General features: G+C 35.5%; 1 protein-coding gene and 1 non-coding gene across 2 annotated transcripts; one reads left to right on the top strand and one right to left on the bottom strand.

Moving 5' to 3' along the window:
- Positions 1-23: 23 nt before the first annotated feature.
- trnat-agu (transfer RNA threonine (anticodon AGU)) lies at positions 24-97 on the bottom strand. The gene has a single exon. It is a non-coding gene; the product is annotated as a tRNA-Thr (tRNA).
- Positions 98-8237: 8140 nt separating this feature from the next.
- On the top strand, positions 8238-11627 carry serpine1 (serpin peptidase inhibitor, clade E (nexin, plasminogen activator inhibitor type 1), member 1). The gene is made up of 9 exons (XM_057336930.1): positions 8238-8366; positions 8936-9177; positions 9489-9713; positions 9825-10019; positions 10165-10363; positions 10446-10546; positions 10652-10738; positions 10852-10935; positions 11040-11627. Exons 2-9 carry the CDS (start codon positions 8937-8939, stop codon positions 11087-11089), a joined length of 1182 nt encoding a protein of 393 aa, XP_057192913.1. The 5' UTR covers positions 8238-8366; position 8936; the 3' UTR covers positions 11090-11627.
- The last annotated feature ends 13 nt before the right edge of the window (positions 11628-11640 follow it).

Below are 11640 nucleotides of genomic sequence, written 5' to 3'. Positions count from 1 at the left end.
TTCTATACTGTTCACAGGTCAAAAGGCACCGCTGGGATTCGAACCCAGGATCTCCTGTTTACTAGACAGGCGCTTTAACCAACTAAGCCACGGCGCCTCGTAGGTAAAGGCTGGATTTATGACGTCAAGAATGCGATTCTTAACATTCCACGAGGGATTGACTTTATTGATCATTTTTACAGAAAATTCAGTCACTGTGATTACGTGTTCTGGTTATATGCACATATTGTAATAATGTTAAACCGAATTCCACATTGGTTCACTCTTATTTCCATAATGTAAATACGAGACGATAGCTAACGTTACATAAGCCAGTAAGTTAATTTATGCATAACGATAACACCGTAAATATTTTAGACAAATAAACACGCTCTCACGATTTTATAGATGAAACTGATCAAATTCTCTAGATATATTATGTATAAGTGTTTCTAAATAGCTAAAATGTATATCTTAAAATAACTGTCTATTTTAATTCGATAGATTATTGTACTACCTTTACAGATTTAACTGTTTTAAGAAATGTAGCGTTAATTCGTTTAATCTTCAATGAAATGTCTGCGTTAGAGAACAAATGTCATTTTCGTCACAATGTCGAACAATGAAGAGACACGAAACAATATGCTAATGCTAACAATAATACAGCGTAAAACGGTAGCGCCACAGGATGGCAGTACACCCTACATGACAGTTTGCATCACGAAAGGATTTTTTATATAAAGTTTTGAATTTGTAGAATATATTTGACGCACTGTACTTTTAAAACACTTGATGTTGAAATCATGATTAATAACATGACGTTCAGACGCATGGCTGTAACATCAGTCACAAAGCAGAACAAAACGAAATTCTGACTCACTTCTTTCTGAGGATCTATCCAGACAACTTTCACTGATGTCGACATCCCATAATAGGGCGACCACGTATAATCAAAGTCCGTTGGTATTATTCATGAACCGCTTCACAATATGTATGTAGGCCTCTTACATTTTTGTAGGCTGGCAAAATGTCACTTTTCATTCTGCTCATTTAAAATCACGTTCGGTGACCAGTAGCCACATATTTGACATTATGACATAATATCAACTTGGAAACGAGATTCCTTAGACTTGGTCACGTGTTTAGAAAAGTCTTCAAGTCTGCTTCCAGATGTTTTTGCTCAACTTTTTTCGTTTCATTTTAAGTTACTCATTTCGCTGCAAGCCACAGCTTTTCATAATGATGTAATATCCTGCATCCCACAATGTTTGATAAAGTCCTTACATAGATGTCTATGCTTTGTTTGCTGTGAAATGGGAAGATGTTTTGTCATGTCAATTTTAATTCAGTTTTATTTCATATGTTACAATCAGTGATGTTCAAAAGCAGCTTTACAGTGCTTAAGTGAATGTGACAAGGAAGGATATTTCACATTTATTTGAATGGAAGCGATATGCCGCTGAGGATACGATTATTATTGTTCTATGTATGTTCTCTTGTGTGTGCTGAAAGGTGAAGATTGAGAAATGTATTAAGAGATAGCTCCCTCTATCCAAATATGCCTATTTTCCTTCTGTTTAGTATGTAAAAACAGTACACCAATGAGTGTAGTATGTCTGAAACAGTGGACATTTTGCTTTCCCGTGAGGCCACAGGAGAGACACTGGAATGTACTAATATTGACCACTTGCATACTAATCAGTACGTAACCCTTGAGAAGTATTACACTGAATTCAGTACTGTACAGTCACACTAAACAGTCTCTTTTATTAGAATAGTAATGATTAAAACAGATGTGAACGTGTTTATAAATGATGCAATGAAAGAAGTTACAAGAAAAAGAAGAAAGGAACAAAGCTGCATATGTGTCACTGTAGGATGCCTGTTTAACTGTGTTTATATAATGTAATGTTAATTTAATGTTACAATATTTTACAGGAATAAATACGGACATTTAGGGTTCGTACTGTATAAAAGACGAGAGATGACTGTCTGGAGAGACCGTGCCAAAAAGAAAAGGTCAAGCTTCAGAAAACAGAGCTCCTTTCAGGTTTGTTTGCATGTTTATTGGTTTGTTTTGGGGAGTGTTTTCTAGGCAACTCACGATTTTCCACAGGTTTGTTTTTGCGTAAGCATGGAACAAGGAGTCTTTTGTTGAGTTTTAGAGTGGCATCTGAGTGATACTTTTTCCCCTATCAAGCACACACACACACTAAAGTGTATGTGAATCAGCATGGTTCCACAGAGTCACATCCTTAGAGCACTGGGAAAATATCAGCAAGCACATCAACAGTGTGAAGAATGTCCTGTACAAGGCAGCCCTCTAAAAATAGATTCAATAAACCATTATTTACTGGCCAGCACAGAAATGAAAGCATGTTTTATGTTGGACAAAGTTTGTTTGCTGAAGCAATAGCCTTGTGACCATCCCTTTACCTCAGTCCTCCCCTGTTGCTTTTTTATCCCATCTTTACTCTGTTTATAATTGTAGAAAGTCACGATAAGTGATTCTAGGAATAAAATGCATAAGATTTATATAAAGATTTCACCACATTAAATGCACTGTCGTACTATAACTATTGTATTTTACATACCTGCAATATACGTAGACTGTGCCTATATGGGAATTTTCCACAGATAGTAAGAAAATTACACTGGATAGCCTGAGGTTGCTTAATACAGTACCTGTCAAAGCAAGTATTTATGTTAAAAGTAAAGAGCATTTTTCTTTGCTGAATGCAGATACAGTACCTGTATCTTCAGATGATTTACTGCAAGTCTCACTCCAAACCAAACAAAGTGCGTGAAAAGACAGCATGAGTGTATGGTGTGACATTGTTTGACTTTTTGTTATTTTCTTGGCCAGACTGATGAACACGTCTTTAAGCGTCTCAGACAGTGACTATGGGGAAACACGCTGTATCAAGGTGAGAGGAAATAAGAACAACACAGACAAGTGTGTGATTCAAGAGCACCGATACTGATGGCAAAACACTGAATCATAGATGTGCATACACATGCTGCATGTCTTCTGTTTTGTTAACAACATGAAATCTCTAGTCGGCATTGGACTGATATGAACATGAACCTTGATGTTTTAGCGTAGTCTCGACAAGGTTTATGTCAGATGAAGATAAAGCTTGAGAAGTTGTGTAAGAGTCTGGGTGTGTTAACCTGAGAACTGCAATGGATTTCCCTTTTACCTGCATTCAGGTTTTTGTGTGCATATACTATATGAATGTGTGTACTCAAACCTATTTGTACATTTGTGTATCACTGTTTTTGTTTGTTTTAAAGTGGTCATTCATAGACATGCATGCATGAGAAGAGGATTTAGACAGTTTGTCCTCTTATCACAGCCTCCAGTTCAAGACAAACACAAGGCAGGTTGTCACAAGTTGTGGTTCGTATAAGGCTTTCAATGCTGTTACTCGCAGTCTGTGAATCAATTCTTAAATCTGCTAATTATTTTCCTATTCATACACCCTGTAAGTCAGTGGTAGTCATATGTTTGTCTTCTGGTGACTTTGGGTTTGCCAGATATAATTGTTCTGCCATTTTATGGCTTCAGTTATGTCATTTTGAATAAAAGCCTTTTGTGTGCAACACAGTTTGCAGGTAAAGAAAATGCTTAATTTGTTTAATCATATTTCTGTGTCTGTTGATGCAATTTAGCCATGTCATTATTATGAAATGGATATTAATAAAAGTGCAAGATTTTGGTATCAAGTATTGTAACAGATGTAAAACCAACGTCTGTTTTGAAACTGTGACGATTCGATCATTGGTAAATGAAAAAATCATTGTTATATAAAATACATACAATTCATTTTTATATTATATCATTTTGAACACTTACAAAGTAAAATATATTACTAAATGCTCTTGCTTTTCCCAGGATTTCTTATCATCTTAACATCTTTATATGTATCTAAACCATTTTTTATTTATTTGTTCTGTTATTTATTTTATTTATTTATTTTATATATTTATGGTTGTAATGTTTTGGGGATTGAGTTAAATATGCTGTTTCAACATGTCTCAAGGCTCTACAAGTCAGCAGTTACTGTCAGGCCTTCAAAAATTCCTTTCTCATCAGCAACTATCCACCAAGTTACAGTAATAAGAGTTCATGGCATGTCCTAACTTTCCTGTTTACCCCGTGGTGTTGGCTCACTCTTTGAGGATAACCCCATCTGTAAGAGATACTATGCTAGAGGTAAATTTATTGTGACAGTCATTCAAGGGCAAGAGAAAGGACATGTTTTTCTCAATGCTCAACTGTCACTTCATTATTCATATCCTGGGCCTTATCTCATTTGGCAAAAGGTTTGTGCTTCAAATGCTGTCATTGTTAGGAAATGTCACTAACTTTCTGAGATCATTTACACTGAACAATGAAATAACTGAGAATTTATAGTATTAGGTAATATCATAACACAGGAGTTACATCAAGTTATTGACCATTTAAGTGTTTAGGAAATAATATATGAATAAGATTAAGATTTTGTGAATTTATACAAATTAGCCACTTTGTTAAAATAGTTATTCTGTTGAATGAAAATATTGTTTAACCTTTTTCATCATCAGGGTATTTGCTAATAGTGTCATAATGCCCATATGAGTGCTCAGAGGTCAGGAATACCCTATGTCCGACTTACACAGCATTCTATTTCATCTGCTCATTCTTTCACCCGCTGTGGCCTTAAAGCTTTTTCCTCTTACTCATTCTCCTGTGACAAAAAGGAGAACCCCAAAGATTCACTTTTTCACTTCCTCCATTTTCTGTCTGGCTATAGCTAACCTACACAATTTTGCTCATAACTATAACTATCTGATTTCCATATATTTCAATATCTTATGTTACTAACCTTCATTAAATGAGACAAGTTAACAGATACCAATTGTTGGATTTGTAAAATGTTGTAAAAGCAGCATGAGGTCATAAGGTTCAGATGCATCAGACTGAAGTCATGCAGACATCTGGAAAGAACTGTTAGATTTATTTACATCACACCAACATGTTTATTGAATCTAGATCATCATCTAGATCATTGTACTGACACAAGTGACAAAATATGTAACAATTTCAGTGGCGCATGCAACAGTTGTTGTTCAGTCATTTAATACCTGTAAAGTACATAGAGTAAATTGTATTATCATTTATCACATCATATTACTGCAATGTTTCTATGTCATTCTGAGGACAGATTCTCATGAACCACATCTGGTCCTTTCACCACTGTCCAGCCCACTATAGTTTATCAGTCATTAGTCACAATAACCACAAATAAAACATTTCAATACTTATTTTAAAACTGTTTATATGATCTCCCAGGCAACAGAATAAAACAATGGTACATGAAGTCAAATAGAAAGATCAAATGTGTATGCTGATGGAATATTACATAAATAGTACTGTACATGTTTGCACATTATGTTGTCACATTACACACTGCTACAAACATTTTCATACCATGGTTATTGTGAATACCTTTATTCTATTAAGGACTGATTAATCTTTTGTAAAAATTTGTATTTGTATTTGTAATGTCCATCAATATAATTGTCTGTGTTTGAGATTTATTTATTTTAAAGTTTTACTTAATTAACATTACATATAGGAGTTTATAGTCTGTTTAATATTTGACCTGTGTTTCTCTCTGCCTTATCTTAAATATGTGCTTTAAATGTTTTGCTTATAGTCAATATGTTTTATGTACAGCTGCTTTGTAACAATGATAATTGTAAAAAGCGCTATATAAATAAAGAAAATGATTTGTATGGGAAACAAAAATACTTAACTTGGCATAGTGTACCTGTATGGGAAATATTGTTTTGATCCTTTATCATTAAAATATTGTTTTTATGTATTCCCATATGGCATTTTAGGAAAAAATATTAGAGAGAACCCACTTTCATTTTGGCCCAAATGTCCCCTGGTCTCAAAGTTAGAAATTGCAATATATATATAGCAACATTTTTTATTTTGATTCGATGGTTGTTTCACAAGAACATATTGTGATTACACATTGTGATTACAACTAACCTTTTTTAATCATATATGTATATAAAACCCATTTATACTTATCATTATTCATAAATTTGGATGATTAAAAGATGACACTCAGTTCTAACGCAACAGTAATTTAGTGTAAAAACAGATTTAAAGCATTTTACATTCCGCAGCGTAATAACAGATAAATATATATTTTTTCTTTTTCTAGCTGATGGTGGCTGTGTATTACTTTTCATTGAGTGGATTCATCAGTTTTGCTTTCCCAGACACAGCTTTTTGGATATTGCATAAAACCTCTTACTCTTAGTCATCCAAAATGTGGTTTTGGTAGCTGGTTTTCCAAGTGATTTCTGGTTGGTTGCCCATCGAATTCTCATGCTCATTCCAGCGGGAAAGGGGGTGGGCATTTCCTGCGAATGCTGTGAGTTTTCCATTTACAACTTTAAAAAGAATTTTAAGTTTACAGGAGCAGAGTCATAACTGACATGACAACATGAGAGTATATAATGACAATGAGACGGGAGTTAAAAGTAAATTGTTACTGTAGCATGTCAGTATTCCATTACTGCGTCATGTACTAATCCATGAACATACTATATAGTTTAAAAATAGCCCATTATGCCATCATAACAATAATGTGTAACTTTTCTAAGATGGACAAGTGTGAGATCTGCACTGTGATCACTATCAAAATATACGATCTGAATACTTCAATAAATTTCAACAAATAACACCCAATTTTATGGCACTACTAAATTCAGAAAAATTAAGACACATCTTGGGAGAAAACTCCAGATTGATCACAACAGCAGGAAACTATATAACCGCTTGCCATAAACATAGAGAATCAGCCAATGGACAAAAGTAAAACAGGGTATTTATTTTGTATATAGCTGTATACATTTTTTATTTATTTGTTTGTTTATTTATTTTTCTGTATCTGTATGTACAGTGCTTTTGATGCTATGTTTAATATTTACTCTATCTATTCTTTTAGGCAGCGATTTATGTATTTTGTTTTGTTTATGTATTATTTATTTGTTGTTTTGTTCAGAGAGAGTGAGAGTGAGCGAGAGAGAGAAAGAGTGAGCGAGCGAGCAAGAGAGAGAGAGAGAGAGAGAGAGAGAGAGAGAGAGGGGATAAAGAAGAAAATTACCCTTTGCCAAACAGCAGTTAAAATATTTTAACAATACATTAAACCTTGTTTAGTGTGTGCATGCAAAGAAGCCATATGAAAACCAAGTTGTGTAAAAACAGCAGTAAACTTAATTAAAGTGTGACATAATGGCTACAAAATGATATACAGTAAACTTAATGGCTTGCATTTTCATTTTGACACTTCATTGTCTGGTCTTATTCCTTTTACAGTTCATTGCCAAGGAGATAAACATACCGTAGTTTTTCAGTACACATGGTTAAGAATTGTACCATTGTCCTGTATTTTGTTTTTTAGACAGCTCTTCAATAGTTATTTTTTTCACATAAGTCTGAACCACTGTGTCATGTTCCCCAAGCACGTTTTGCCTCGATGATAAAGTTCATACGGAATAGTTGAATGTGGCTTGGAACACAACTCCATGTTTTTTCATATCTATTTTTTTCCCATTTTTGCCCCTCTGTCCCTAGATAGCCAGCCATTCCCTATACTTGTAGCTTTCTTTATGAGCATATGTGCTGGAATGTGTTGTCTGTAGCTCCAAGTATGGTTATGTGGTGCATCATCATTCCCAAAGGCGAGTCAATGGCTGAGCCTAATGTTCTCAATTCTTCCAGATGAGAAATCTGTTTTATAGTATTTTTGGTTGTCGGAGCAACCATGATAAGCGACAAATTGTCAATTGTTTTGAATCAATATACTGATATAGATCTCAAAACATAGAAGACTAAACACTAGAGAATTAAGATAAAAATAGTGAACATAAAAATTACAATCCCCCAGCAGGCAGACCAAAGGCAATATGTACAGTATGGTGTAACAGTGAATGCAAGAATGAGAGAAACACGTTTTAATGACTGAAGTGCTGCTAAAACCATTAAAACTGGCTATGACTGCTCTCTTAGACAAAACCTAACACTTAAATCTAGATACAGAGACCAAAAGTCAGACAGACAGGAAAAAGACAGGGGGGGATTTTTCTTGTTTTTCTGTGTGTGTTAAAGAAGAGGAGAGGGGCATTGAAAAAGCAGACAAGGATGACTTCATCACTTCCGTTAGTATGTGTGCAGGGATGAAAGGGGAGGTCTTTAGACATTTAAATAGCGGCAGAATGTACTCTGAGCTACTCTGTGTTTGCACAGCATTGGAACACCACACAAGGACAGGCTAATAAATCCTTACAACTCTACAAGAAAAAACGACATCTCTCAGGTAACTTTGTGTGCTTGTCTTACTGCAAATGAGTTCGACCTTATTAGAGCATTTTAAAGAACTAGTGTGGAATGTTTTAAAGTTTGGTAACATTTAGCTTAACTGAATGTTTATAGGCACATGAATTAGAGTAGACTTTACTCATATGTTTTGGTCAGAACAGCATGGGAAAATCTAAATTAGCTTTACTTGTTCTAAGGTTTTTAACTTTTAGTGTTCTTTCTTAGAGTATGAACCTTACAATTGCAATTTAGCTTTATAGGCAACTGTGTTGCATTAACGTGTAGACAAACACTTCAGGCATGGAAATGTGAGTCAAGATAAACAGAGACAGCATGGTACTGCGTTTGAACAGTGAGTGTTGTGTCTAGCACGTAGGGTAGAACACACGCCCCTTAAACATGCAGAGACATTTCACAAGGCAAAGTAAAATATTACCTTGTTTCTTAAAACAGCAGAGTCAGAACCATACACAAACATAAGTTTAAGAGGAACTCTCTTAAAGTATTTACCAAGTGTTATGATTTGGATATCTAAAAAACCCCTCTCTCCATTCTTTCCTCAAACAGAATGCAGTACATAAGTATGTTGGCGATCTTTACCCTTTGCGGGTCAAGCTTATGTAACCTCATCCAGGAGCAACAGACAGATTTCGGGCTGCGGGTGTTCTCTGAAGCTGCTCAATCTGCCCCAGACAGAAACCTGGCTCTCTCTCCATATGGCATTTCCTCTGTGCTCGGCATGGCTCAGCTGGGTGCCTACGGCAGCACCCTTCAATTGCTCAAGTCCAAGATGGGCTACTCTTTGCAAGGTTGGTGAATAACAGAAATTTAATCCAAAAGAGCTCAAACCCACTCCAAATCTTTTTCAGCATTTCCTATTTTGGTCTCCTTCATTTGACACACCTGTATTAATTTATCAGCTGATTTGTAGAATACTCCATGACCTAAATTTTGGATAGAAATCCAAAATGTGCAGTGTTGAGGGGGCTCTCTGCCGGAACCATATGAAAATCTGGATTCGACAAATCATAATTTAATAAAAATACAATTTTTAATTAAAAGATTGATTCAATTTGTAGAATTAAAAAAAAAAAATTCTTTGTTTCATTCTCTATGATAGCACGAGGAATGCCAAAGCTGCAGAGGCTTCTTCAGAGAGATCTGCACAGTGAAGATGGAGTGGAAATAGCCAATGGTGTAATGGTAGACAGGAAAGTAGTCTTGGAAAAGATTTTTAGACGCAGTCTGGCAAAAGCCTTCCAGAGCATCCCACACCAAATAGACTTCAGCCAGCCAGAGAATGCCCGGCAGGTTATCAACTCCTGGATATCTGACCACACTGGTGGTAAGTCATTTTATGTGTGGGTGTGCATGCATTTAGTGTTATTGCTATTTTGGGTTTTAAGCTCACTCAACATGTTTCAAAGACGCTTAACTTGTGTAATGTTTTACTTAGAAATGATTCCTGACTTCCTCCCATCTGGTGTGCTGAGTGAGCAGACACGCTTAGTCCTGTTGAATGCTCTCTACTTCCATGGGCTCTGGAAGATGCCTTTTGATCCCAAACTGACCAGGGAACAGCTCTTCCATCGAGTCAATGGCAGTGCTGTGTCCATTTCAATGATGAGGACGACTCAAAAATTAAACTATGGTGAGTGTCGAGGATTTGTTTTAAGAATTGCTTGATGGTAGGAAAACACGATCAATAAATGTTCATATTTAGTATTTAGTAGGAATTTGTGCTATATGTTTATATCTTTTAAAGGTTATTTATATTTTTTTGTCCGTCCATCCAGGTGACTTTGTGACTTCAGATGGTGTGGACTATGATGTCATTGAGGTGCCTTATGAGGGGGACTCCGTAAGCATGCTTCTGGTGACACCATTTGAGAGGGATGTGCCTCTGATGGCCTTAAACAAAGAACTAAGCAGCAGCAGGATAACACAATGGAGAAAAGAGATGAGAAAAGTTAACAAACAACTGGCCATTCCAAGGTAATACAGAAAGAAACTTTTTATGTAGATTTTTTTCTATGAACCTCTTGTCTGATTTCGGTGTTCATAATGATAATTTCAGGTTCTCAATGGACACAGAAATTGACCTTAAGTCCACACTAAGTAAGATGGGTCTTGGAGACATCTTCAGCCAGAGCAAAGCAGATTTCTCTCGCATCACTAGTGCGTACTGACACATTTTGTGTTTGGCCATTCTGTTTTTCCTTTCATTAAATAATGTGTTTTTATTATATCACCTTTTAATTTTAAGTGTTTTTGTCCATTTAGCTGAAGAACCATTATGTGTATCCAAGGTCCTTCAGAGAGTAAAACTTGAGGTCAACGAAGAAGGAACCAAAGGTTCATCTGCCACAGGTACAGAAAATAGTCTTTAAATTACACCAACAAAAGGTATTCTATATCATTAACAATAATGATACTGAACTCAAAACACTGTTTAAATATGAATCTTTTTTGTGGTTCCACAGCTGCTGTCATTTACTCTCGCATGGCCATAGAGGAAATCATACTGGATCGGCCTTTCTACTTCCTCATTCAACACAAGCCCACTGGTCAGTTCTGTTTCCAATGACTGTTTCTAAATTGCTTCAGTTGATTGTCAATCATTTTCATATTAGCTTCTGGCTCACATTCATACCTCTGGTTAACTTCACAGGTGCATTGTTATTCATGGGTCAAGTTAATCAGCCTCAGGAACACAAATGAAAGTATTTGTACAAGCAGAAGGAAGAAGGAAACTGCAAGTCAGCTGGCAACATACTACTGAAGAAAAGAGATGCTGAGAGTTTCATTATAAAATGAAGAAAGCTAAATCCTTTATCTGTAACTCCGTCATTGCCTAAAAGTGCCAAAGTTCCAAAGGGAATGTACAAACAAGGTTATTTCAGTGTGTGTTTTCTGCTGTGTAAATATCTCTGCTATGGTGGAGGACCAGACCGTAAGAAAAAACATGACTAATGTAAAGTCTAGCGAATTTTTTATGGATTTACAAAGGCATTTAAAGGCATAAATTTAAAGCCTATGCAGAAGAGACATGTTAAGATATCAGTACTGGTATGTTTGTTTTTGTAAGAAATTTGTTGTTTATTGTGCTTAGATTTGTAAGGAAAGTTTGTATTTTGCAGTATTTATTTTTGTATTGCAGTATTTATTGTTGTATTCTTGGAATTTGTAAAATAAGATTGTAACATTGTAGATTGTGACGTTTTATAATAAAAGCAGCCAAACGTGAATATAAAAACGACACTTTGAAGCTG

The sequence above is a fragment of the Triplophysa rosa genome, linkage group LG1 (genome assembly GCF_024868665.1).
Source record: "Triplophysa rosa linkage group LG1, Trosa_1v2, whole genome shotgun sequence".
Taxonomy (NCBI): Eukaryota; Metazoa; Chordata; class Actinopteri; order Cypriniformes; family Nemacheilidae; genus Triplophysa; species Triplophysa rosa.
This window is presented reverse-complemented; position numbering and strand designations above follow the sequence as displayed.